The sequence below is a fragment of the Podarcis gaigeae genome (assembly GCF_964106915.1).
Source record: "Podarcis gaigeae genome assembly, chromosome: 1".
Taxonomy (NCBI): Eukaryota; Metazoa; Chordata; class Lepidosauria; order Squamata; family Lacertidae; genus Podarcis; species Podarcis gaigeae.
This window is the reverse complement of record NC_139678.1, coordinates 84,775,888-84,803,432: the sequence shown is the minus strand read 5'-3', so window position 1 is coordinate 84,803,432 and position 27,545 is coordinate 84,775,888. Positions and strand designations below refer to the sequence as shown.

The window sequence follows — 27,545 nt, the reverse complement described above, 5'->3', positions numbered from 1 at the left end:
CTGGATTGAGAGGGTTCAGGGGTGCAGTGAATGAGGACTGGCTGAAGCGCTGTTTCCTTTCTAAGGAGGTCACTGGAAGCTTACTGGAATTTATAAATATTTGCAAATTTAAAGGTTGAACATAAGTGGAAATTCACAACAGAAACTGCTCCTCACTTAGGTTATTGAAAGGCAGCTCCTAGGATCTTCAGAGCTCCCCATAAAGCCTATAGGTCTGACCTTTTTCTCAAACTGACTCAGTCTGAATTCAAAGCTCCAAGCTTAGCGCCATTTGCCCTTGACATTTGGCATGATCTTAATACTGCCATACTTGAAGGAATGAATTACAAAGAGAGGCTCCAGACTGAAAATGCTGAATTACAATTCATCAAGGCCATCAATTCTATTCAATTGTTTCCCTTCCCACTTCAGATGTTAATTAACTCAGCACTGTCAACCTGATTATCACCTATCACTGCTTTGTAAAGGGTCACTGTGCTTATTTTGCATATATTTCAGCTCTAATTGTCATTATCTGTACTTTTTGCATTTCATCTGTCTCTGACCTCACTGCTTATAAATCCCCCTGTTACAATCTCTGTGTGTGCGTCTCTACATATCTACATACATACATCTACATCTGATGAGGTGGACTGTAGCTCACAAACACTTGTGCCATAACTTTTTAGTTTTTAAGGTGTCACAAGATTCTTTGTTGTTTTTGCTGCAGCAGACTAACACAGCTACTCCTCTGGAAGTAGCAGAGCAAATGATGGCAGAAAAATGCAACTAAAAGAATTCAGGAGATCAAGTATCTTTCTTGTAAATGAAGTAGTTTGATTTTATTTATTTTTTTAGCTTAAAAAGAAGAAAGACCAATGCCTTCTGAACAGAATTCACTAACGGCATGAAAAAGAGTGAATAGGAAAATATTATTCACTCCCACTCAAGATGTATACTGTAAACTAATCCACTGAAATGGATAAGAAGCGGGAGGTTTCAGACAAACAAAGGAAAGAACCTCTTTGCACAAGGTATAATCAGCTTATGATACTGACACAGGATGTTGTGATGACAACCAACATAAAGTTTTGTCAAAGGATTAGATAACAAATGAGGATAGAGTGGCTTACTACTCAGAACAGCCCAAAGTGCAACTCCTGTGTTTATTCGGAGTCAGTAGACCTCTAACCACCAGATACATCAACAGTGAACATGAACTTCCTTCAGGCACCTGTCTGATGACTGTTCATAAATACAGCACAAAACAAAATGGACCAGTACAACTTATGCAGCATGGCAGTTATGCTCCTCTCCCTGTTGGTTCTTACCAAAGTACACCAATAAGGCCTTTGAAGCACCATGGACTGCAGCACAGAGAAGAGCAAAGGACATGGGTTTGGGAGGGGACGTCTCTCTACGAAGATAAATTGATTAGTTCTCTTACCAGTAACAGTGATGTTGAAAAAAACAGAATCACTGCCTGCATCACACACAAACTCCCCGGCGTCCTTCATCTGCACTGAAGGAATGACCAGCCGTCGGTGGGGTCCTTCGCTCTCCAGCAGGAGGCAATCACTTTCTTCCACCTCTTCCCCATCCTTGTACCAGCACACGGGAGCATCAGGGCGGGACAGCTCACAGGCCAGCACCACATGCTCTGCAACCTTGTAGGTATGGGCCTCCTCAGCATTGGAGCGAAGAACCCTCACAGGAGGTTCTGTGGCAAGAAGAGACATTCTATAGATGGGGATCAGTAGAAAGAAATATGTCCCCTCCACCAACACCACACTGAAATATTGGGAAGTAGAACAGAACCATATAACATAGGGCTGGGGGACTCTGGGCCCTTCAGATATTGTTGGACACCAATGCTGTGTACACACCATCCATTTAACACACACGGCTTCCTCAAAAGAATAATGGGAACTGTAGTTTACCTCTCAGAGCTACAGTTCCCAGGATTCTTTGGGAGAACTCGTGTTCTCATCAAACCCTTTGCCAACTCTGTAATTTATACTGGACATATAATCTAGATTGCCTTTAAAACTGAGAAATTGTCAACAAAGTGTTTTGAAGGAGAAGCCATGTTTGTCTGCTGTATCAAAAGCCACCAAGTTTTTGGGCACTGAAGAGAACTGATAATTAACAAAGCAAAGTCTCCCTAGATGCTAAGATATATTCACTCAAGAGTTCTGAATCTGAAGTGGCTGAATTGCTTGCATTAAAGCTATTCAGCAAAGACCTTCAACAAAATTCAGTACAGGGCAGGAAAGTGTCATGGAACAGCCACAAAGAAGAGAGGTTCAGAAGAAATAACCAATGCTTACAAAGGAGAGAGATAAATAAGAAGTTCTCAACTACATGCTCAGACACAATCGCTAATGACAAATAAAGGGGGCAGACTGAATCCTCTTTTGGTATCATTTAACTCAACTTAGCCAACTCAAACATGGCTATGAAAAGTTACAAAAAGACTACATTGTCTTGAGTTTTAGAAGTGAAAGGCTTTCTAGCCTAAAGATTGAGGACCATTATTGGCCTTAAAATGCATGTCTGGGGAAAAACAACAAATCTCACACTGACCTGTAACAGTAATATTGAAGAAAACAGAGTCGCCACCTGCATCACACACAAACTCTCCTGTGTCCTGTACGCCAGCTGAGGCAATGACCAGCCGGTGGTGGGATCCTTCACTCTCTAGCCGAAGTCCCTCACTCTCTTCCACCTCTTCCCCATCTTTGTACCAGAGCACAGGGGCATCAGGACGGGACAACTCACAGGACAACGTCACACATTCCAAGATCTGATAGGTGTGATCTTCTTCCGCGTTGGAGCACACAACGTGCACAGGTGGCTCTGTGACAAAAAAGAAGTGTCACCTTCCTTGGAGGTTTATATGCAGTGGCTGGATGCTTTAGTTGATATTCCAGCATTGCTGGGGGATGGACTAGATGATCCCAGGGGTCCCTTCCAACTCTACAATTCTGTGATTCTATGATTCTAGGGAAGGGCCTTAGCTCTGTGGTAAAGCACATGCTTTGCATGCAGAAAGTGCCAAGCAGAGCTGGAGAAGAACCCAGCACTAAACTCTAAAGAGCAGCCACCAGCCAGATAGGCAAGCTCCTGTGAGAATCTCTAATAATAATAGCAACAGCGATAGCGATAGCGATAGTAATAATACCCCATCCATCTGGCTGGGTTTCCCCAGCCATTTTGGGTGGCTTCCAGCAAAATATACAAATGTAATAAAACATCAAATATTAAAACTTCCCAATACAGGGTTTCCTTCAGATGTCTTCTAAAAGTCAGATAGTTTTTTATTTCCTTGACAGCTGATGGGAGGGCGTTCCACAGGGTGGGTGCCACTACCGAGAAGGCCCTCTGCCTGGTTCCCTGTAACCTCACTGAACCTCAGTGTCCAGACTGAATGATGGGGGTAGAGATGTTCCTTCAGGTATACTGATGTCAGAGGTACAAAGGGGAAGCATGGGGAGGCTTGCAAGACCCTCTGCAATCCTCCTGCAACCCTCCTTTCCACCCACAATGTCAGAGGTACAAAGCATGGGGAGGATTGCGCAGGATGTTGCAAGTCTTTCTGAGGGGCTCCTTTTGCCCTCCTATGTCAGAGGTGGAAAGGAGCTGCACAGGGCACCTTGAAGGAGCAGTGCTGGGGGAGACTGGGTCTCCCTCAAATGGTAACCACTTCTCCCTCCCTGAGCAAGTACCCCTTGGCTGTCAAGAAGGCAATATATAAATAATGTACATATATAAAAAGTGGGGAAGGACAGGGGACAGCTCTCACCTGTGATTGTGATGTTGAAAAAGGCAGAGTCACCACCTACATCACATACAAACTCCCCTGTATCATGGATTTGTGCAGAGGCAATGACAAGGCGGCGGTGTGAGCCCTCACTCTCCAGGAGGAGGCGCTCACTTTCTTCCACCTCTTCCCCATCCTTGTACCAGCGCACGGGAGCATCAGGGCGGGACAGCTGGCAGGCCAGCACCACACATTCAGAGTTTCGGTAGGCATGGGTCTCCTCAGCGTTGGAGTGCAGGATCCTTACAGGAGGGTCTGGGGGAGGGGAGGGAGAACTGCACCATGAAAAGCCTATTACTGCCCCAGAGCCTGTTGCATCCCCACTCTAGAATTGGAAACGAACTCAAAAAACTGTGAGCTTTATGGAAACAAGAACCAGTGTTAGGGAGATGGTGCAGTTGTCAAAGTGTTACACTGGGACGTGGGAGAGCCATCACTGCCTCTCCGTTGCTGTGAGGATAAAGTGGGGAGAACTATGCATATCACCTTGGAGGAAAGGAAGGGTGCACAAGGAGGCCTGTTTTCAGTGATAGAACCTCGTGCCATCATATCTCCCTTTACTAAGAGGCCAGCTGGTTTAGAAGACAGAAAGATGAATTTGTATTTGGAATACTTGGATTTCAAACGTCACCTTTGCCACAGACTCTTTGTTTGGCCTTGAGCAAGCCACTGTTTGTCAACTTCAGTTCTCCCATCTACACACAACAGAGATAACAGTGACCAATCTTGCAGGGTTGCTATGGAATGGGAATTTGCTCACTTAGCTAACAGTTAAAGTAATTTAGAAATTATAAATGCCATTAATATGTAGGGCTTGGACACAGAATGGCCCACATACAGATTCTGACTTTGCCATGAAACTCAAACTGCCCAGCCATTGGGCAAGTCTCCCTCTCTCAACAAGGGAGGGTGGTTGAAAAAGTGTAAGAAGCTGCCGGCTCTGCAGGCAAACAGTGTAACATAAATGGGCTCCAGAAAGAATGTGGTTGGTAAAGGGAGTCATGGACTCAAAAAGGTTGAAATCCTCTGCTTTAGGTCATTCACAGCAGCTACTTCACTCAAGCTTCATTCCTAAGCTTTAGGGCCAACAATGCTGTTGAACAGGTTTCTTTTCTTTTTCTGGAATGGTGACACCAGCAACTTAGCTGAGAAACAACGAAAGGGGAGGGGTGTGTTTGAAATACCCTCTGAAAATCTAATTGTGTGTTTGGAACAATGAAGCACCAGTAGACAATTTCAGAAAAGGTCAGCATTTCAGGTTTATAGAACAGTGATGGAGTGGCTAATTCAAGAGTGTGAGTGCTCTTCATGATAACCCCACAGCTATGCCCCTTCTTAGACTATACATTTTAAAAATGTATTTCCCCCCTCATATAACATACGCCATCTGCTTTGCTTAACATTCAGCCTGATTAAGACTTCTTGTGGACTCAAAAGCTTGCTCACTATTTTGTAACATTTTGGTTAAAGGAACTTCAAGGTTTTTTTCAAAATAAAAGATCCACTTTCAGCCTTAGTCATGCACACTAATGTAGCCTACATCTTCCTTGGCTTAACTTATTTAGTGAGTTTCTCTTGGTGAGAGGCCTCATTTATTTGACATGAGAAGGACTGACGAATAGTGCCCCAAGAGATCACATTGTTATTAATATTAATATTTCTTACCCTCTTTTCACTATAAGGTTGTAGGGTAAATTAGAAAGCTATTTTAAAACACAGAATTAAAAATGGCTTTAAAAAAACAACAGTCACAATAATAGGGTGTGTCTCCTGAAAATATCTCTCTCTCAGGCCAGGACAATGAGGTGCATCTTCAGCATACAATGAAAACTACATGATGAAAGTGCCAGACACACCTCTGTGTGCTATTGTTCCTGGTCTGCTACATCACTGTTGTAAAATCTTCTGCAACTTAGGTGCCAGAGTCCAGATGGCTGAGAAGAATGCTCCTACTCCTCAGAAAAAGGAGCTATGTAGTCTGCTGTAGAAAAAAAATTAAAACCCTACCCCAAACTGAAACATGTGGCACCTTAAAGACAAGCTACTTAATTTTGTCATGAGATTTGATAGACAAGAGCCTATTTCATCAGAATCAGAATTAAAAATGGATATCCACCATTTTCATTGTCCATGCATTGGATGAAGCAGGCCTTTCCCTATGAATGCAGATATATATTCCTATATTGTTTTTAAGTGCCACAAGTCTACTTGTCATTTGTTCCCTTATCTGAGCCAGAAAAAAAGGTTGTTATCTATCTGATTCTTTGTACCAAGCTATCAAGGACTAAGCAGGAAGGGCATGTTCAGATTGTGGTGGCCCTTCATTTGGGGGAAATTACTGACCTGTAACAGTGACGTTGAAGAGCACAGAATCTCCACCTATGTCACACACAAATTCCCCTGCATCCTTCACCTGTGCTGCAGGAATCACCAGGTGGTGGTGTGGGCCCTCACTCTCCAGTAAGAAGCTGTCACTTTCTTTCACTGCCTCCCCATCCTTGTACCAGTGCACGGGAGCATCGGGATGGGACAGCTCACAGGTTAGCACCACACGCTCTGTGACCTGGTAGGTATGGGCCTCCTCAGCATTGGAGTGAACAACCCTCACAGGAGGTTCTGCAACAGCAAAGAGTTACTATAGTGGCAGAAAAGGTGGAGAATATTCAGGGGATGGAGTGCATTTTTTGAGTTGGGGTGGAAAAGACTGGGCTGCAGGACAAACTCCTGCTGGGCCTGGATGGCAGAAATCTCACAGGTGCCCCTTATTTTAAGGGACCCCTTTAATATAATAGGTTAGACCTTATTCTAAGACCTTATGCTAGCAAGGGTTGCATAACGTTTTTTTAGGCCCATAGGCACATTCGGGTTGTTGAGCAAATGTTGTGGTTGCCACCCATTCTGGTCTCTTCTCCCTCCTCTCCCCTGGACTATTCCTCCTCCTTGCCCTGAGACAGAAAGAGAGAAGGTGCGCGCGCGCACAGTTATGTTTTCAAAGGGACCTTGGTAAAAGTCTGACCCCGTACAATTAATCTGAGCCTTGATAAGAACATAGAGTTGAAAGAGGAAGTGGGAAAGAGTATCAGTCTTCCAATTTCCTCCTTCATCTCTATGTAACTTGCTTTTCAAGGAAGGAATAGTTAACTATCCTAACCCACCATGGCCAAGATGACAGTGTTTGGGTGGCCTCAGAGGATTCACAGGTGTCAGGGAAAGACCTCAATGACACCCTTTTGCCCACAGCAATGGCTCCATTGGTGACCCAAGTAGAACTTACACTAGCTGATTCTCAAAACTAGGCCAACTTCTTTTTCCTCCACTCACCATCCACGGTCACAGTGAAGCTGATAGCATCATCGCCTGCATCGCATGTATATGTCCCAGAGTCCAAAGAGCAGACAGAGGAAATCAACAACCTGTGGATACGGCCTTCGGTTTGGACACCAATGCGACTATCATCCAAAGCCACAGGATTCCCTTCTTTAAACCAATTGATGGGGGTGTCAGGCATAGAGGCTTCACACTCCAGGAGTAGAGGCATGCCAGCTGTGAGTGTTCGGAGTCGCCTGGCCTCAGGCACTGGGGTGATATGTACCTGTGCGGCTGGGGAGACACAAAATGAAACATTAACTTCACAGACAGAACAGGTGATGCCACTTGAAAACACCAGGTACACCTGTGAGAGAAAACCTCTGTCCAGTGTCACATGTGAAAAGCACAGTAGTGACTACCTTGTGGTAATAAGTTGTTATGATAACCACAAGAAATTGCTGGGATGGAAGAATCATCAGGATATCTGTATTTAAACACAACTCTGAGTGACAGATACGAGGCTTGTGTTGATTTGTTCCATCTTTCAACACAGTTGGTGCCAAGGCAATGGATCCATAGGCTTAATCCAACTGTTCATAATCTCCTTTACTCAGAAGAATATTGTGGCAGTTCCTGCTTTAGTAACAGTGATTCAGATTAAAAGCCTTCCTTAGGTAATCCTTGTAAATAACTGAAATGCAATGGAAAGATCCTTTAATCATGTCACGCCTCATACACATATTATACAACAGCAGGTATGTTTATATCTATTTATGCACAATGAATTGTAGCCTTCATAGTATAGAAAAAGCATTTTTAAATGGCAATAAAAATTAAAATGTACAGACAAGGCAAACAAGAAGACAAGCTTCCCATTTTTTTAAATTGCTTAAATTGTCACTACCCCTGTTTATCTGATTTTTTGTTTTGTTTTTTGGATTGCTGTTTTACTTGTTATGCAATTGCAACAGATGTATTTTATGTTCAGTTGTATTTATGCATGCATTTATGTATTTTAGCTGTGCTATATGTTTTTAATCATATAGGGGAGATGCCTTGGAGGGCACAGAGATCTTGGAAATTAAATAAATACATAAGACAACATAAGTTATGACTGAGATTTCAGATTGGCTGAAATGTATCATGTGCAGGAGGACATCTTATCTACTAGTTTCGGCAGAACTGGATTGTGCCAATTTGGCTTTAGTTTGTGCAAAGACTAGTGCAAATCACAGAAACTCAAAATAAACAAATGCAATTCAAAGTAAACTGTCAGAGGGGAGTTTCAAAGGGATCTGATGCAAATGCCTTGAAGCCAGTTGTTGTCATTTACAGCTATAAAGATTCCAGCTGCAAGGAATCCAAGCTGAATAACAGCTGGCAGCTTGGAGGGCTAGACCACATATGGCAGAGGAAATTCATGATCAGATCTCCTGCTATATTTTTTTGTTTTACTTGAAAATAATTGCAAATGGGGCTCTGGTTTTGACTAGAACAGCAACACCTACGGAAGAGGTTTTTATCTTTTTAAATATATATTTTATTAAAATTTTTAAACATAAATGCAAAAATAAAGAACAGTGTAACATATATCATAACATACTTTCTTAACTTCTTTGGACTCCCTCACATCTCCCGCTCCCACTTGCATCATTGTCAATTCTTTCCTGCAATTTATCATCTTGTTTAAAATCTTGTGTCCCATTCATTTAAATATAATCTATTAATTCTTCAATAGGTTTATAATTTTTCCTCAACTTACTTGTCATCTTAATTCCATCTAATTTAGTGGTGCACAATTATTTATAATCTAGCATCCTTTCTTAACATTCAACCAAATTACAATGTTTTTTTAAATAAGTCTTAAATCGGAAGAGGTTTTTAAACCTTAACCTCCATGCCGTTATTTCCATCTAAATTCCATCTAAACTATTATTCTCACAGCAGAACAATCCATAGGCCCAACCTCTGTTCTTCTGCCGTGGGTCCGTAGATGTTGTTGGACTATAATCCAAAGCAGGCCTCCCCAAGGGTCAGGGATAAAGTCCAACAACATCTGGGGATCCAAGGTTGAACACTGTTGTATGTTATGGGCAAAGCACTGCTCTTTTCATGGGATGGTTGCTTGCATGTAATCATTTTAGGTACAGTCAACTGATTCCTGGCCCGCTACCTAGATCCAACCAAAGCCTCACCTTGTACACATAATGCAGCGCATTCCTTCACACCATTAGCCTCAAATTGCACCTCAGACCCATTGGCTGCTAGCTGCACTCCTTTAATCCGCAAAGCATGGTCCAAGCCGCTGTGTGTGATTTGGTACTGCTGGCCTTCTTCCCCCTCCTCCTCTTCCAGCCTTTTCCCATTGAAGAACCAGCAACCGCTCTGAGAGGCTGAAAGCTGCACTGAAAAAGTAGCATCCTCTCCAGCATGAACCTTCACATCTTGCAGTCCTTTTTGTATACGAGCCCTGGGCACTACAAAGGCGGACAGAGATGAAGGAAGTCAGCTCAAAATGGGTGACGCATGCATGTATACACACACTCAACTGACACACACAAATGGGAAGGAAGGAGTTCAGATTGTGGAAGAAAATGATTGGGAGGCATTCAACTGTCTGAGGGTACTTCCAGATGGACAGTTATTGTGGAATTGGTGCTGCTCACATCTGAAGGTGGGGGTTTTTTTGGGAGGAAGCACCCATATGACGTCACCATCATCAAAATGATAGCTTGTATTTTTTATATATTTAATTTAGATTTCTGCACACTGTGAAAAATCCAATAAGTGAAAACAATCCATTATTGTGAAAGCTTGTTAGCGCATTTCTCACGGTGGATGGTTTGTCACATCTGTGGTGATGCTTCAGTAGGTGGCTTGTATTGCCAGATTCCACTACTGCAGTTTGCTCCTCGCCTGAGCACAACCTAGCCATTTTGTTTACAGAGGCACCAGTACCAGACAAAAGGCATCTACTGGAAGCAGGCCTGGTTTGAAGGAGATACTGTCACAAGATCGCCACACAGTATATTATGAATTGCCTAAGGTGGAGATAGTAATCACAGCACATACACTGAGCTTTAAAATAAAAAGGAATAGGGAGGTCTCAGACAAGACCAAAAAAAGAAAAAAGAAAAAAGGAAATGAGCATCCCCACCCCAAAAAAAGAAAGAAACAGAAAACCACAAGCTTCCAAAGCTGACTGCAGGAAGCTCATACCAATAACAAACTTAGTTGGTCTCTAAGGTGCTCCTGGAAGGAATTTTTCTATTTTTTTCGACTAAAGATACTGGCTAGTTAGTAAGAAATAGCCTAGCTAATTTAGGTGCCCTGCTGAGCAAATATAAGCAAAAGGTAGCTGGACAGAGTAGTGCTCCTTCCCTTTAAATGGTAAGGGTAGTCTAGCAGGCAGGTGGATCATCATGGCCCAGGAAAGCAAGGAAGTGACAACACTTATAGTGTTTCCACAGCTGCAGAGGCCAATGGCAAAGGACAGTGGAAGAGAGTGCCCAGTGGTTCAATAATAAAAGGTCATAGATCCTTGCAATGCCCATGCTTGAGTAAGGGACAGTGTCCAGTCACTATTAGGGGGCAGAGAGGCTTACCAAGGTGCACAGTGCCTGGGAATTCCACATGGCCACTACTTCCATACTGATTGGCAGAACACACACGGAAACGGTAGTCAGCCTCCTGAGGCACACCATCACCTGGAACTTCAACCATGCTGGCAACGTCAGTGGTGAGGCAAGGCACCCACTCAGCTTCTCCTACTGCCTGCCTCTCAAGAATGTAACTACTTGGTGGGCTGCGGTGAACATCAGGTGGTGGGCACCAAGTTAGGAGGGCAGCATTGTTGCGTGACATGCACATCCTTGCTGCCACAGGTGCACTTGGTGGGATCCTCTTGGCACCTAGAGAAAATAATTCAATTCTATCAATTTTCCATCTTATTAACCTGGGGCATAATCCAGAGAATAACTGATCAGCATCTGTCTGTCTGTCTGTCTGTCTGTCTGTCTGTCTGTCTGTCTATCTATCTATCTATCTATCTATCTATCTATCTAAGGCCACAGTTAGTGCACAAGCTTAAAATGATGCAAGGCACTCCTGTCAGATGACATTATACAACCAGCACATCCTGTTAGTGCAATAGGACCCCCTCTTCCTCCTGCACTCTCCCCGAATCTGCTCCAGGTTATTGGGGGAACCCCTAGAACAGAGTTAGGGAGGGCCTGGACGAAGAAGAGGGGAAGGGAGAGGAGAAGGGTACATGGTTCTCCAGTAACAAAGCTTGTGAGTTCGCCAAAACTACAAACTTGATCCTTAAGTTTAGAGGGGTCACAAGCCCATTCAGTACAAACTGAATACCATGAAGCCTCTTAGACAAATTATTTAACCTCCATCTTGTTAGGATTGAGTTTCAATTCTAGCCCCTATCTAGGCCATAACTGGTTCGTGGCAATGTGTGTGCATCAAATAGCAATAGTCTTCTACAGCTCTTCATCACACGTGCACATGGCAGAATAGACACTTCAATGTGATGTTGCCAACAGCATGTACGTTTACACAAATTCAGTTTACACTCTTAAAACCCAAAAAGTGGTGTCTTGGGAGGGAAGAAAATCCTCAATCTGCCTATCTGCTTGATAGACCTAGGGCCAAAATATACATTAAACAAAGCTGTGTGTCCTTTCCACAAAGTATGATTTTGTTAGTTTTTTTCTGTTTTAAACAGAAAAGCAGTTCTGAGGCTGCAATCAAGAGTGGAAGAGAGATAGGGTGGCTTATTTAACCCTTGTCCTCCCTCTCCCATTCCAGAGCATGGGAATGAAGCTTGAGGGAATGGGAGAAGAACAAACACCTAGATAAAATATTAAGCAGCCCTTGCCCATTCCAACTACTTTTGCATGATCAATTGCAACCTCTGAAACTGTTAGCAAAACAAACCATCAAGGCAAAAAAACACACAATTGGGGCATACGTCAGGGAGCAGGGAGCATCTTAGATTGTTGGACAGCAAGAAAAACAGAAAACAAAAACAGCTGCTGTCAGCAAAGCCTTCTATGTATGATTAATTTTGTTCCTGAGACGTTTCAAGTACAATAACTCTTTATCAAGGGTTATTCATAGATTTCAGCTGTAAAGTCTCACAAGTAGCTAGTTTGTAGCTTAGCTGCAATTTCTTTCTCTTGTGATTCTACAGCAATTTGATCCTCATTCTGGCATAGAGATGCTCAGGGCTCCTCTAGACAACTTATTTATTGAGCATTCATCCTGATTTGCTTGCACAAAGCTTACATGGAGGTTAGATCATATCTGGTCTTTATTTAACATTCATTCTAAAATGTTGGCAGGGTGGTTATACAACAATGATCATTGATCCTCCTATTCATCCTGATTTGCTTGCAGGGTGTTTACTACACAACTTTCCATTAATCATTCATTCATGCCACCTGCTTCAATGCAATTTACTGCCACTTTCCTAACACAAAAAGTACATTTTTTAAAAAAGCAGGTTTGTTGCACTCTGGTGACATAGCACTTTAACCTACTTTAATTGCACAAACCTAAATTTCACGATATGTGCTTGCATCCCTCCTGCAAAATATTGGCAGTCTGGTAACACCCTCTGAAAGGCAGAGTGTGACCTTTGAAGGGCTCTCATAGGAGAATGGATAAAAGGCAGCACAAAACCAGAACCTGAGGTCAAAAGAGGGGTTGAAATGTGTTAGTCATTATTAGAATATTGGTTTAAATTTCTGTGACAATTCAGTCATGACCCGACTCCACGTCATTCAGGGGAGTCTCAATCAGGCTGGATCCAGGCCTGGCCTACCAACTAGAAGACTACAGCATATTCCTGCATTGCAGGGGGTTGGACTAGATGATCCTCAGGGTCCCTTTCAGCTCTATAATTCTATGATTTTATTATTCGTTATGGGTGAATCTAGTTTGACTCTAGAGTGGGATATGTAAAACCTCTTTTCTGTGGGATATCAATTCCAATCCAGTCCAGGATGAAAGACAGGAAATAATAAACTTTTCCTTTAGTGAGGAAACTAACGATTGGAGTTTGTGTCAACGGCCAAATGTAATGGGTTTTGTGGCTAGCTGAATGCTCCTTCTCCTGCTGCAACTAGCCCCATCTCTCCTCTCCACTCACATTTGACACGGAGCTGAGCGGAGGTCTGCGACTCGCCCGCCGTGAAAGTGATGACACCAGCATCGTGCCGTGTTACGTGCACCAGGACCAGAAGATGGGTTTTGCCAAAGCTTCTGATGAGGGTATGGGGTGCCTCCACCAGTTCCTGACCATTACGGCCCCAACTCGGTGCCTCCACAGGTTCCCGCGTCTCCACATAGAAGGCGGCATTCTCCCCTTCCATCACATCCAGCTTCCGCGGCAACCGCTTCACAATCAGACCTGAAGAAAGAGTTTGGACAGTTAGCACAGGAAGAAGAGCCTCTATCATAGCCACACATGACTCCAAAACTCTCCTCACCTTGCACTGACAGCTCCCCAACGCTGCGGCCCTTGCCCTCCATCTCACACAGATAAATGCCATCGTCGTCAGCCCGGGCATCCCGCACTGTCAGCCGCCGCAACAGGCCCTGTTCCTCCATCAGGTACTTGGGGCTGGGCTGCAGGCGCTTGTCTTCAAGATACCACGCTGTAGGGATGGTCTCCAGAGGCACTTGGCACTCTAAGACTGCATCCTGGCGCTCCAGCACTTCCACATCCACCAACGGTGCCTGGAACCGCAGTCGGGGTTCTGTGAGAAAGAGATAAAGACGGACCTGAATGTATGTGGAAACCTGAACATAAGAAAAGGACCATCTCCACAGAGACAACTGAAATCTTCAGGGTCCCAGAGCTGAGGAAAAGAGTCAGGGTGCTGGGATCCAGAAAATAGCAAGCTTCTCCCTGACAAAGGTCCATTCCTTTGTTGTTGCCACAGCCCTCCTGCCTCAGCCCTCTGGCTTCCTTGTGTTTTGTTTCACAACCAACACAACTGATATTTTCTCCTCTCCATTTGGCTGGGCTCCTACTTCAACCATTAAGCACATTTGCAGCCCAGAAACCCCTATCTGGTTCTTCTTTCTAGAGCTTGGGAAGACCAAAGATCTGAGCACCACGTCACATTTTCTTGGTGTTGTGATACCCACTGACCCCCCCCCCATCCATCATGAGAAAGTGTCGGTAACTAGTTAATCTCTTTGGGGCTTTGCCACATGGAATAATCAGTAAGATGAACAGAGGCGTTAATGAATACTGAATCTCAACATTTACAAATGCACAAGGCAGTTTTAACAAACATGATAGTAATCTCCCCGGCCTATGTTCTTTCTAGAATATTTTGTCATCAAACCTTGAAAGGGAATATGAATGTGAGGGTTTAAACATAATTGTTTTAACAAGCACTAATGGTTATCTTCTGCCCACATTCTTTCTGGAATGTTTTGCCATCAAACTGAAAAAGGGACTAGATAAACATGAAAGGTTTAACTCAATTCTTTGTAAAGCTGCTGTGGGGCCCTGAGGAAAGGTACTGAGGAATATTCAGCTAGTACCTGCCCTTCCTTTGCCTGCAGAATTGGGAAGCAGAATTGGAATGTAGTATTGGGGGTTGGGCAGCCAGGTTCTCCTACCAAGGGTTATTCTGAGAAGTGGCAGAGTGCTAAGTGGGTGGCATGTGGTATCTATCACACTGAACCTCTTTGCTGTCAGCTATCCGGGTCCCAGTGCAAAGGGACACCTGCCACCCACACAGCAGCCCAAGGGAATGCAACACAGAGATGGAAATGTGGGAAACAGCAAGGGCAAATTGCTCTGGGAAGAACAGGCAGGGGTTGCTTTGATGGCACAGCTGAGCTCAGTGATTAATTTCAGGACAAAAAGACGCCAGCCTCAAGTCAGTCTGGAAATAATATCCTTTTGTCTGGAAGTCCTTCCCCTTAATCTCCAATGCATGGGGTTTCTATAAGGTTACTCAGTGATAAGATTAATATACTTTGCACCCAACTGGTAAGAAGTTTCATCTTTTCTCATAGCAGCACTGGATTTAGGGCGGTGTGGGTGGTTCTCTTGCACAGGGCGACAAGCTGAGGAGGCGCAAAATAATAATAATAATAATAATAATAATATATTGAGAATATCTATTTTAAAAGTAACTGTTGCAAAATGAATTATTGTGAAAAGATGAATTATTTGGGAGGGGGTGCCAAAATTTGTCCTTGCTCAGGGCACCATATTACCAAAGTCCACCCCTGCTCATAGCTCAGTGGAAAAGTATGTGCCTTGCATCCAGAAGGGCTCTGACTCAATCACCCGGAATCTCCATGGAGATACCCCTGTCCAGTGCTCTTTTTTTTAATAAAAAAGGTGCCAGAACTCACCATGAACGCCTCTCTTGTTCTCTTATAATGGCAAAGAAAGCTGGCATTTCAGCCACACCCAAAGAAAGCTGGCATTTCAGGGGAAATGCCAGGCTGTAACACTTTTCTATCGTGTCCCATTTTCTATGAGCAAAGAATGCTTTATATAGTCTTTATGGTTTTATTGTATGGTTTTATTGCTGTAAACTGCTTTCATTTTTTTAAATGATATAGCAGTATGCTATTTTAAATAATAATGATGATGATGATGATAAAATAAACATTTAATTCAATCTGAAGGGGTACAGTCAGGGAACAGTTGTACTGCCTCATCTACTATTTGCTTAATCTAGGCTTTAAACAATCTGTATTCTGTTTCCCTTCTGTTTACCAGAATGCCACAATAACTTATTCAATTTATTATTAATGGGCCACAGTTGGCCCACTCAGTTCCTCTGTACAACTAGCCATCTCTCTTTCTCTGCTTCTTCTGAGGGGATTTTTTCTTTCCATCCTTTATCCACTCAGGCTCCCGTCCTGACAGATGTTTCAACTATTTAAAAACAAAAAAACAACAACACGAATGCAGGCACTTCAAACTCTCTGGGTAACATGTTCCATTGAGTGGCTATTCTTATGGACAGGAAAATCTTCCTGGTATTCAATCTCTCACCCCTACTCCCACCCTCCGCCTTGTAAAGCCCATTTCTCATCTTGCCTGACCCTCAGTAGGTTCAGAGAACAGTTGGTTCATTTCTTATTAAGGGCAGCCTTTGACGTATAACTGAAGCCTGTTATCATGCATCCACCTCCCAGATTCTGCTCTCCAGGCTAAACAAAAGTGCACAACTCAGCAAAGCCTTTATCATCATCTCCCTTGATCTCCTTGGAACCCTCTTCAAAATTAAGGGCTTCAAGCCATCAAAGAATGGGCCCATCCATAAGTGCTGTCACACTTCGAAAAACTTTTTTTTTTAAGCACCCCCCCTTTCTCCCCCTTGTCACATTTTGCCCTCATTTTAGCCAATATGACATGCATTAGTATGAATTGTCCCATACCAGTCCACAAAGGTCCAGGGGTGGCCAGCAGCTTCTACAAGGAATTCTTACTTCTGCTGCGGCAGCACCATGAACTGTGGGCAGCCCAAGGCCAAACATAGCCCAATTTCCAGGTCTGACAAAGAGCGGGCTGTTATTGACCCTGGCATTGGCAGACCTTTCCCCTCAACATCCCTTCAGAGGCAGAGGTCTAGTTCAACAGCAGGGCAAAACAGTAAAAACCACTTCAAACCGCAGGTGGAAGATCACATGACTAAATGCTCACCGCACTGGATTAAACCCTGTGGAGGCCTCTAGGGCCTAGGCAGTTGAACGGGGGGGGGGGGCACAAATTGTGTCCTAATATGTTTTTGTAATTTCCTTTCAAAATCAAATCAATATTATTTTGATCTGTTTTCACAGGGCCCCTAAAAGGCATAGGGCCAATAGGCCAGTGCCTACTTGGTAATCCGGCACCGAATGCTCATCCATTTTTATTTTTTAAATGGATTTAGGAGCAAGCTGGACATTAATTTTTCAGCTTGACATCTTGGGTTGTATGTGCAATAGAGGAGGACTCAGTCCTGCAATCCCCACCCACAATCCAGGAGTATTTCCACCTCATCTGCCGTTGTGTAACTAGGCCTCACTATCCTGCTAGCCAGCAAACAAAATCTCCTTCAGTTCTCTGAGCCACCAAGAGCCTCCTTCACTCAAAAAATTGAGTAGAATCCATGGGTAAAAGAGGGGATTGTGCCCATTGCCTTCACACACACTCAACTTCTATGTGTTGATCAGTAATTCTGGAGAGAAATCCCACGGGCTTATAGCTTGTAGGCACATAACTCCGAAGATTTGTCAATGTGCAGTTGTTGCTAAAAAGGCTACAGTTCAAGTGAGCAGGCACAAAAGCTGCAGATATTATCCTACACCCCTGCCCCACCTACACACACCTCTTGATTACTTGAGTAATTTCTGCGCACATTCATTGTATATGTAAAAAAGGCCTATAGTTCTTCTTGCAAGATGGAAGAATATCCTGCCAAGTTATGTTCTAGGACCGCTATCTCACATGCCATGTCTCCTCCTTCCGGATGGGAAATATTTCATGTTCAGCCCTGCACTTGGCATTTGACCTGGTCTCTCTGGCTACTACCCAAACTACTCAGCACTTCATAGGCACTGTCAGTGGCGAGTGGCATACACTCCCCATTCCTGGCAAAGCTTCCAGGAATGTGCCAGAAGGGTCACCCAGACACCTCAGCATAAAAGCAGACAACAAGCAGGGAGCAGTACCCACCACGCTCACAGTGGCCTTTGAGTCTGCTACTGTCTCTCAGGCCCAAAAGAGAAGGCCATAGGAGTTCCACATGAGACCGCTTTGGCTCCAGGCTCCAGGCCTGTCCCCCCTCTGGCAAGTGAATTGCCAACTCTGGAGCTTGTACTCCTTTATTGCATCACGGTTCTTATTTTACATAATAAGCTGTCTGTACTCTCCCAGCCTGGAGCAATTGGCTGCTTGGTTCATCATTCTCGTTAGGGCAAGGGTGGAGCAGAGGTCATGCAGGCATAATGGGTTCCATAATCTAAGACCAGGCCCTCCAAGTGTCCCTGTTTTCCAGAGACATTCCCAGATTTACAGAAGCCGTCCCAGTTTCTAATTTGATCCCAGAATGTCCCACTTTTCTTTAGGATGCCCCTATTTTCATCAAAGAAATTTAGGAGGGTATGGAGATATGCAATCCCCATAGGCAGCCCTGTATAGGGAAGGGTTTTTTTTTAATGTTTTATGTTTTATTATGCTTTTATATATGTTGGAAGCTCCTCAGAGTGATAGGGGCAAACCAGTCAGATAGGCGGGGAATAATAATAATAATAATTAAAAAAAATAAATAGGACATCTCTATTTTCACCAGAGAAATGTTGAAGGGTGTGTAAGAGGAAGGGTTTACTTTTAACTCAAAACTCAGAATTTATGCTGTAACACCCACCACTCCACCCTGTCTCTGCTTTTCTACAACCTCATGGGGTTGTCCTACCTCTAATACTTTAATCCTGTTGAAAACAGGCTCCCCTGTTTTCAACTAGATCAACTCCTTCTTCTGTCGCTTAGAGGCGCCCATAATTGTTCAGGCTTTGCCCTCCCACATGCCAAGCGCCCTTCTCGTTCTGACTCCTGGATTCAGACACCCACCCCTCTGTCCCCCCTCCCCACAGTGTACGCACCTTTGACATGGAGGCTCACAGCGCTGAGTGTCTGGCCAGCAGTGTTGCAGGCTGTGCATACATAGAGGCCACAATCCCGAGCTGTGCAGTATAGCACCTTGAGGATAAAGTAGCCCTCCCTGTCCTCGTAGAGCAGGTGTCTCCTTCCAGGGGACAGGACCATCCCATCCTTCTGCCAGACGATCTCTGGCTTGGGCTTCCCGGTTACATAGCAGCGAAACTTGGCGTGCTTCCCTTCATTGACGGTAAAGGCCTTTGGCGTGGGTGGGCTAGGAAGCACTTCTCCGTTTTGCCTGGATTCTGACGACACCTTTTGCCCAGGATGATGCCCCCTCCACTTTTCATCTTGTGCCTCCAGCTGCTTCTTGAAATGGCTGTTCTGGGGTGTAAACGCGTCACTGTGGGGAACACATGCTACAGAATCCACCAGGAGCACAGCTGCAGCCATGGTTTCTCCAAAACTGTTCTGTGCCCGGCATACATAAACACCGGCATCTGGGAGACGGGTGTTATAGATGTGCAGAGAGTGCCAGTCACCAGTCTCTCTGCCCACTTTGTAATGGCTGCTCTCAAAGATGTCTGACAGTTTCCACCCATCCTTTTCCCACTCAAGCTCCCCCGAGACCCTGCAGGCAAAGGTCACATCCTCTCCCCTGGTCACACGTGCAGAGACCGGCCTATTCAGGAAGACCGGAGGTTGAATGTCAAGCTCTCCTTTGGGTTTCAGCTCTGCTGCCTCCACTTTGAGAGTAGCAGCTGCGTAGGTTTCACCCACACTGTTCTTAGCTTTGCACACATAGCGCCCACTGTCTGCTGGACCAGCCTGATACACCAGCAGGCTGTACGCGTCCCCATCAGCCTCCACCAACATCCGCCCAGATGGCAGGTCCAGCACAGAGCCATCCTTCTCCCAGGCGACGCTGGGACGTGGCTCACCAGCTACCTGCCATTTCAGGACCGCATTGGTGCCACTCGGCACTGTAAAAGTACGGGGGTAGGTGAGAAATCGGGGAGCTCCCCCAAAGGCATCCATGATTGGCACACTCGGGATACAGCTGAGGCCAGGGACCTACAGAGATCAAGAAAGAACCATTGCTGGAGAAGCTGGGGTGAAGGATGGGGAAGGAGACCTTCCCTGCGATTCAGCTCACTCAACCCAATGGTGATGTTTAAGTGGATCAGAACTCAGTTTGGCAAGCAGGCAAGTGGCCATGCGATCACTTATCCTACCCATATTTTTATCACACTGTTATCCAACCTTTCTTCAGCAACCAGTGAAGCTATCACATGGCAGATGGAGGCCAGAGGCATTCAACCCACCCATGCTGCTCTCACCACCACTGGCTTCCTTTGGTTGTGCCTCCAGGCCAATCCCACCAGATAATCCCATTTTGTACCAACCTGCTTCAGTGATGCTGGCACTTTTGTGCCCTGTGCTAGGCCTGTATGGTTTAGGTTAGCCTGTAGGGAATTAATGAGCAAAAGGTTTCTGCTGTAAGTAGGACAGGGTACTGGACTACCTTCTGGCCCCTATGATCCTGTGGGCAGGTCCTCTGGACAAAATAAGATATCAACAAATGCTCTTTGGGCAGGCAGAGTCCATCAAATTCTCCCCTTGCCCTAATCTCAGCAGCTGCTCCATGCTGGCAGCAGGCCAAGGTCAGGGGCAGACACATGGTCTCGGTGTGCAATTCTACGCCTCCTGAAGAGGTGACCCTTTTTCCTTTCTGCAGTTGCACCCACCATGAAGTGCTGTCCTATCAGACTTTTATTCTGCTCTCTCTTTGGACATCTCAAGATAGCTCACACATACCGTATAATGTATATGTGTCAATCAGAGGGGAATGAATGGAGAGACAGGGCTACATTGCGCCTTCATTTTGTGGGTATTCATAGAAATCTGGGAAGAAGCATCATGTATGCATGCAACTCTATTCTGCCCCCCCCCCTTCATGACCCCAAGACACACGTCATGGGAGGGAAGACCCAGGATTCCCCACTCTGGTCCAGGATGGCTATGAGACAGTTCCAATGCCACCAGTCCATGAAGATGGGGATGATCATGTTAAATGAGACTGATTATTCCTTCATCCAATGTATCTCTAGTGTTTTTGCCATCCACCAACTATAAAGTAGGTCAGTATTATCATCCACACAGTGTGCGAGGGGAGGGGGTGGAACTGAGGCTAAGAGGATAGTGGATTCTCAAGGACCACTCAGAAAGAGCATAGAGTCTGAGGCGAGATTTGAACTGGGCACCTCACAGCTTGCTTTCTGTGCCCAAATGCCACGCCAGCCCCCAGAGGGCCCGTAATATGCATTCCTGCCCTATCCTGTTCTGTGTAATGTTTCACTGATAACAGGCTGACACCCCATGGAGGGAGGGAGAACATTCCAGAGAGCCTTCTCTTTTCCTCCAGCTCTCACTCAAAAGGCTCTGGTTTTCTGTGAACATCCTCTTCGTACAGAAGGAGCTGGGGGATGAGAAGAGAATGTCTGTGTGCTGTGTACTAGAGTCAGTGGCAGGGACAGGATGGAGAGAAAGGGTTTGCTTCAAAGCAAGGCTTTGGGTTATTATCATCACCTTGAGCATGTACACATACCACCACCATCTCCAGGCTTCAGGTTAGCCAGGCTCTTGGTGCTGTGGTTTCTGCTGGTATCCCAAAGCCAGCCCCAATACTTTCTCATCTGATTCATCCCTCAGTAACTAGGATCTTGGAGGAGCCATCACCACTCACAGCAGCTCCAGAGTACCACTGCCACCACCATAACTTTGCCCCCCTCCAGCTCCTTCCCCTTTATCCCCACCATGACACTTACCTCGTAAGGGGCTGTGAGGGGACCGGCCTGCCTTCCTTCCAGCATCCACTAACCTCAAGCCACCTTGTGCATCCACTTTACGACTGCCCCACTCTGTCAATCGATCAGCTCCTCCTCCTCCAGTCAGACGATTTCCACTTGCCCATCCATCCATCTATCCTCATGCCAGCTGCTCTCCTTTGTTCTTCTCTCTCTTTCTGTACCACGGCGCCCCAGACTGGGCATCCCTGCTGCCGGTCTGCCAATCCTGCACCACTTCCCCACACACCTACCCTCTGCCCCTCACATACTGTGGGTCCCTGGCCTCCTCCTCCTCTGCCCCGCTCACCAGGCGTCTGAGAGCAGCGACTCGACGTTACAAATGCCTGCAGCTGCTGTCCCCAAAAATACCCTCTGATGACATGGCTGGGCTGATAAGCGGGGGCTGGGGCTTGGCTAAGTATAGAGCCCAGCAGGGAGGAGCACAAAGGCATCCCTCAGCCCTGGAGCTGCCTCAGGCAGAACCCACCTCAGGGGACGGGGAGAAAAGGGTCACCATGGCCTCAAAGCAGGGTAAACCACCCCTCAGGGTAACCCTTCCCCCACAGGCTGCCTGAAATTTTGGTTTTTGTCACACCGCAAGAGTGACTGGCTTAAAACGCTGGGCAGGAGGTCTGGCATCAGCACCTGGTACTCCAGGGCAGCTGCTGGGACCCCAGAGCCCTTATAGGACCCACCAACATCAACACCTGTCCTCCACATGAGGCAACCAGCCTCCATCTTAATTTCCCCAATGCACCAAGGTGACACTATGTTGGGCATTCCAGGGCATTGTGGGAAATGGAAATTTAGAGGGCTGTAAGCCTGAAGGAGCCTATCAGCAAAAAGCGGGTGGGGGCACAAGAGGACACTTTGACTGGGGACCCCTTTAACCTGGAGCCGTCTCTGCTGCTGGATACTACGTTGGAAGTAAAATCAGAAATCAGACTACAGCACTGGAAAGTATTTTATCACTGAAGACTGGAATGGGGAGGTGACAAAGGATATGGCAACATCAGCCAAAAGAGAAGCAGAAGGTCACAGAAAAACTCAATATTCTCTCGCTGCCACCATTTCAGCAAGTACTGAGCTGTTAAGTTGTTTTTCTCCCCATAAACTGCATTCTTCATTTGCTTTCCATGTTACAAATATTATCAACAAACAATACTGGTGCCATTTAAACACACGCATCATTTTCAGGATAATTTGCAACTTTCCCCATTTCCCAAGAGATTGGCTTCCTTCTTTCCCAGGAGGGAACAACTGGCAGCTTGCTCTCAGCTGAGAGGTTAAAAAAGAAAAGAATGGAATCCAGGGTGGGGGCCTGAGAAGGAAGGAGCCATAGATCCTGCAATGAGGAACACATAGCGGTGATGGAGAGGTCAGTTTACAACAGCCTCTGCCAACCTGGTGCCCTTCAGATGTGCTGGCTAGGGCTGATGGGAGTTGTAGTCCAGAACATCTGGAAGACGTCAGGTTCGTAAAAGCTGGCTTATGCATTTGACAGAATTAAAGGGGGAACTCCCCCCCCCCAACTGTGCTATAAAAGGCTCAAGTTCAGAGCTTACATGTCGTAATGCAATTCAAAAAATAAACAAATCCCCATACTTAAAAAACAAAACAAAACCTGTCAGCATACTGCTGAACTGTAACAGAGATGGGGATGAATTCATTAGCTTGTTCAGAATGCCTTGGGATGTGGCAGACCCTCCTTCCTTAGAGGTTTTAAAGCATAGACTGGGAAAACAGCTGTCAGGGATGAGGCAGTGGCTTTCCTGGATTGGCTGAGGGTTGGACTAGATTATCGCTGAGGTCCCAGCTACATGATTCTAATACCACTATTTATTCTGCTTCATGTAAACTGGTCCAACTGATGCTGTTTTGTTGAGCACCGGGAAATTAGGCCTGTACAGGGCAGCAAGGGTCTTCCTGGATTTCTGAAGAAGGTAGGAGGGTTTTGTGATACAAATCCAAGATGACCCCTGGGCTGTTTGAACATGAATACTGCCAAGGGATTGAGCTACTTATTCTATAACACAGCAGGACACCCACACACCCATTTCAGTTGCCAACCTCTTTCATAGAGCCAGATGGGCATACATCACTGGAAACAAAGTCAGATGAGATGGCATTGGCAGCAGTTTCACCCCACCCCAGAAAATGTCCAGGCCAGACTTGCTTCCTTATCCTTTGGGTCCAGGAATCATCCCCACCAAATCCCTACTGCCAGTGTGAACTGGATCGCACCACAGTTTGAGAGTGCACTGAAATTTAACCTCAGCCAACAGATGCCGGAGCAGCAAGATGTTCTGAATTCTTTGATACGTGCTTGAAAAATTACATTCTTTGTAGTCTCTCCCTCAATCCATGAGCTCTTTGTCTGCGTTTGGATTCCGGTCACCACTTCACACATCCTGTGCCCCCAACCCTGGGATGTAGGGAAGGGGTTGTGTTTAGCACTATGAGCAGAAATCTGTGGTGTTGGTTCCCGATTCAGTCAGCTGACCAGCTCTAGCTGGGACAGGGCCATAGCTCAGCAGTAGAGCACATGCTTGGCATGCTGAAGGTCCCATGTTCAATCTCTGGCATCTCCAGTGAAAGGGATGCCTCTTCACCAAGCTGAAAAGGAGTTTGAGAGCTCCTGCCAGGCAGAGCAGATGGCACCAAGCGAGATAGACCAAGAGTCCGATTCATTGCAAAGGCAGCTTTGTATGGTTCACTGGGCTAGGAATTTTTTTCCCGGTCAGAAGGGGCAGGGGCAGCCATGGATTTAGTTTCTTTAGGATTGAAAGCCTTGTAACCAGGCAGGCGGGACACGGGTGGCGCTGTGGGTTAAACCACAGAGCCTAGGACTTGCCGATCAGTGGGTCGGCGGTTCGAATCCCTGCGGTGAGCTCCCGTTGCTTGGTCCCTGCTCCTGCCAACCTAGCAGTTCGAAAGCACTTAAAAGTGCAAGTAAATAGGTACTGCTCCGGCGGGAAGGTAAATGGCATTTCCGTGCGCTGCTCTGGTTTGCCAGAAGCGGCTTAGTCATGCTGGTCACATGACCTGGAAGCTGTACGCTGGCTCCCTCGGCCAATAAAGTGAGATGAGCGCCGCAACCCCAGAGTCGGCCACGACTGGATCTAATGGTCAGGGGTCCCTTTACCTTATTTTTAACCAGGCAGGCTGGTTTCTGGCAAGCCCATCTCCGAAATGCGATCCAGGACCAAGGAGCAGGGAGCAGTGGATGGGGCATCCTTCCAGGTGGGGACATTGTTTAATCATCCCACAGTACTCACAACTAAACAAAACACAATTAGTTACCCCTTCTCACCACCCAATATGTCTGTAATAAAAGGGTGTGACTTTTTAAAAACCTTTTTAATGCATGTTTAAAGGTCGTTTTAATCCACTCCAATAATTCTAACACATCCTTTTGGAGACCTCGATCCACTTCAGCACCTGTGAATACCAAACCAATGGGTTGCAAGGTGCCATGCGGTTGTGCTCTTTTGTGTGCGATATCCATGCAAGCTGCCTAGTGAGGACTTTAGGAATGCAAGATCCTGGGTTGCACGGCAATATTACAGTGCAATCCAATACCTGGTCACCCAGAAGTAAGTCCCACTGAGCTCAAGGGAGCTAAATCCCAGGCTAGTGGGTATCGGATTGTAGCCTGAATCTCCCTAATGATTCCTGGGATTGGTCAGATTGACTAGCTCTGATTTTAGTAACTCAAGAACCAACACGGATCCCCAGGCTGTTATTGAGGGGAGGGGGAGAATAACTAGGACGCATTTGCCTTCTTGGTCTCTGCTGTGCCCCATTGCTGCCACCCCAGCCCTCAATTGCCTCCCTCTCTCCCTCAGAGTACCCTGCCCTAAAGCCCTGTCCCCAGGGCAGCACTGTCCTTGCATTCCAGACGTCTCCTGTGTTTTGCTGCCCAGCAGATAATATTCATGGCTGGCAGACACTTGCGTCAGTGTCAGATACAGTCTCAATGCCATTCTACTCCAGCAAAGGAGTCAGGAGGCAGAAGGAGCCCGGCAAGTTAGATGCACAGGAGGAAACGGAGGAGCAAGATCACATCAGGGAACGCATAGGACCTCTGTGCATGCACAAACACACACGCATCCCTTGGACCACGAACCAGCTCCTGGCCACAGAGACTCAGCTCGCACCCTTACATCCACCCAGCAGCAATTTTGCACACCCTGCACATCCTTCTATTTGCACATGCTGGATCAGAGCTCTCTGCGCACACAGACCCTCATCAGCTCCATGCTGGTCCTGCTGCTGGCTCCGGGTGCCGTGGCTGGCTGCAGCAGCGGGGAGGTTGACAGGCAGCTCATCCTGGAGAAGGTCAGGGCACATTTCCTGGAGTCCCTGGGTCCTGCTTTTCAAGGGGAAAGGGTCCAGGTGGGACGAAGAGGGATCCGCCGGCGCCATGCCTCGGACACACCAGCTGCTCAGAGGTGGGAGGAAGAGGACACATCCCAGGTGATCGCCTTCCCCTCCAGAGGTAAGCAAACCCATTACTTGAGGGCTTACTATGGGAGTTCAGCCACACACAAATTAGCAGTTGTGTGGCGTCTTAAAAACTGACTGATTTCTCATGGAAGGAATTTCAATCACCTAGCACCCACTGCCTCAGATGCAGCCCTCCCCATTCCAGTGGCCCCCCCCCCGATGCTTCAGGGTACCAATTTCCATCTGCCCCAGTTAGCAGACTTTACACCTGACATATTTGCTTCCCCCAGCTAAAGCGTTCCTCTCCAGCTCTAGAAATCCAAAACCTCCCCCCAAAAAACCAGAGTCCTTTTTGTTGGGGATAACCCAGACTGAAATTCCCAGGTGCCAGAAAAGGTTATTTATGTATGCAACAACAACTGCGGTCTGTGTTTTGTTAGTCCCCAAATGGAAAGTGAGCAAGGTCCCAACTTAAGAGGATTGGCAACTGAAGTTGACAGAATATGCACAACTTGCAGATTTAACATATAGAATAAAAGAACAAGAAGAACAAACGTTTAAAGAAGATTGGAAAATGTTTATTGAATATATGGGAAATAACTGTATACAGCTGAAAACGCTGGCAGCATTAAGATAAATTCAACAGAGTAAATAATTTTTGATGGATGTAAAAGTGGAAAACTGATTTGAATGGTTATAATAAAATATGCAGGGATGTATTATATGTAAAATGAACCATGGAAAGAGAAGGGAAGTCACTGGATATTTTAAAGTTTGTAAAATGTTGATTTGAAATTGTAAAATTGTAAAATTAATACAAAAATTATATATATATACAATCTGCAAATGCTGCTGAGCCTTAAGTTCCTCTGTTACTCCAGTCCAAACTGGGACTCCCACTGAAGTTCAGTATCATCTGAACATCCTTTCCTTCTTGTAGCTGTGCAGCCCAGTTCTGAGTTTGGATATCCAACTGAGTTTAAAGAGACTTTGCAGTGCAAAATATGCAATATTTCCTGGAAGTAAGTGAATTCAACAGGACATACTTCTGTACAGGCACACCTAAGGCTGCAACCTTGCAGCCCAGCCTAGCACATATTAACTTAGAAAAAAGCCCAATTTTTTCCAGGGTGCTTCACTGGCATTGTGCATAGGACTGCAGTGCTTACTGAGCATTCTTTGAGACAGATACGGACTTTCCCCATTCAGGATTAGTTGACTGGGGAGTTTCCAGTTGTGCATGAAACGGGATGTACATAAGAAAAATGGGAAATTGGTAATTTAAATTCTATGAAAAATGGTAATTATTTACAGGAGGTGGGGAGGGGACTTAAATTATGTTGTTTTTTATGGCTTGACTAGCTCTTCTGCAGCAACCTAGTCTTCGCATACAAATGCTGGCATGTTAAGAGAAACAAAAATAAGTCTGCAGTCTTTTATTGGACCCAACTTCCGCTGGCGCAAGGACATGCAGACTCTCATGTGACACTGCCCATGAGTG

General features: G+C 45.7%; 2 protein-coding genes across 13 annotated transcripts in view; one reads left to right on the top strand and one right to left on the bottom strand.

Moving 5' to 3' along the window:
• OBSL1 (obscurin like cytoskeletal adaptor 1) overlaps window positions 1-21,942 on the bottom strand; it is a 64,466-nt gene extending 42,524 nt beyond the window's left edge. For 2 of the 11 annotated variants that reach the window (XM_083726565.1, XM_083726570.1), the window contains exons 1-11: window positions 21,575-21,942; window positions 18,752-19,820; window positions 13,615-13,884; window positions 13,275-13,535; window positions 10,717-11,022; window positions 9,307-9,588; window positions 7,124-7,402; window positions 6,146-6,418; window positions 3,785-4,057; window positions 2,566-2,838; window positions 1,427-1,699 (exon numbers count right to left, since the gene is read on the bottom strand). In XM_083726565.1, the coding sequence (XP_083582691.1) occupies window positions 1,427-1,699; window positions 2,566-2,838; window positions 3,785-4,057; window positions 6,146-6,418; window positions 7,124-7,402; window positions 9,307-9,588; window positions 10,717-11,022; window positions 13,275-13,535; window positions 13,615-13,884; window positions 18,752-19,820; window positions 21,575-21,619 (3,604 nt within the window). In that variant the 5' untranslated portion in view covers window positions 21,620-21,942. Of the gene's footprint in view, window positions 1-1,426; window positions 1,700-2,565; window positions 2,839-3,784; window positions 4,058-6,145; window positions 6,419-7,123; window positions 7,403-9,306; window positions 9,589-10,716; window positions 11,023-13,274; window positions 13,536-13,614; window positions 13,885-15,135; window positions 15,167-15,878; window positions 17,378-18,751; window positions 19,821-21,574 lie in introns of those variants that run through there. The other 9 variants (XM_083726568.1, XM_083726571.1, XM_083726566.1 and 6 more) reach the window with 9 other exon arrangements.
• Window positions 21,943-24,759: 2,817 nt separating this feature from the next.
• Window positions 24,760-27,545, top strand: part of INHA (inhibin subunit alpha) — a 131,273-nt gene continuing 128,487 nt past the window's right edge. The window contains exon 1 of one of the 2 annotated variants that reach the window (XM_083727614.1): window positions 24,760-26,096. In XM_083727614.1, coding sequence (XP_083583740.1) covers window positions 25,811-26,096 — 286 coding nt within the window. In that variant the 5' untranslated portion in view covers window positions 24,760-25,810. The remainder of the gene's footprint in view (window positions 26,097-27,545) is intronic. The other variant, XR_014561349.1, reaches the window with a different exon arrangement.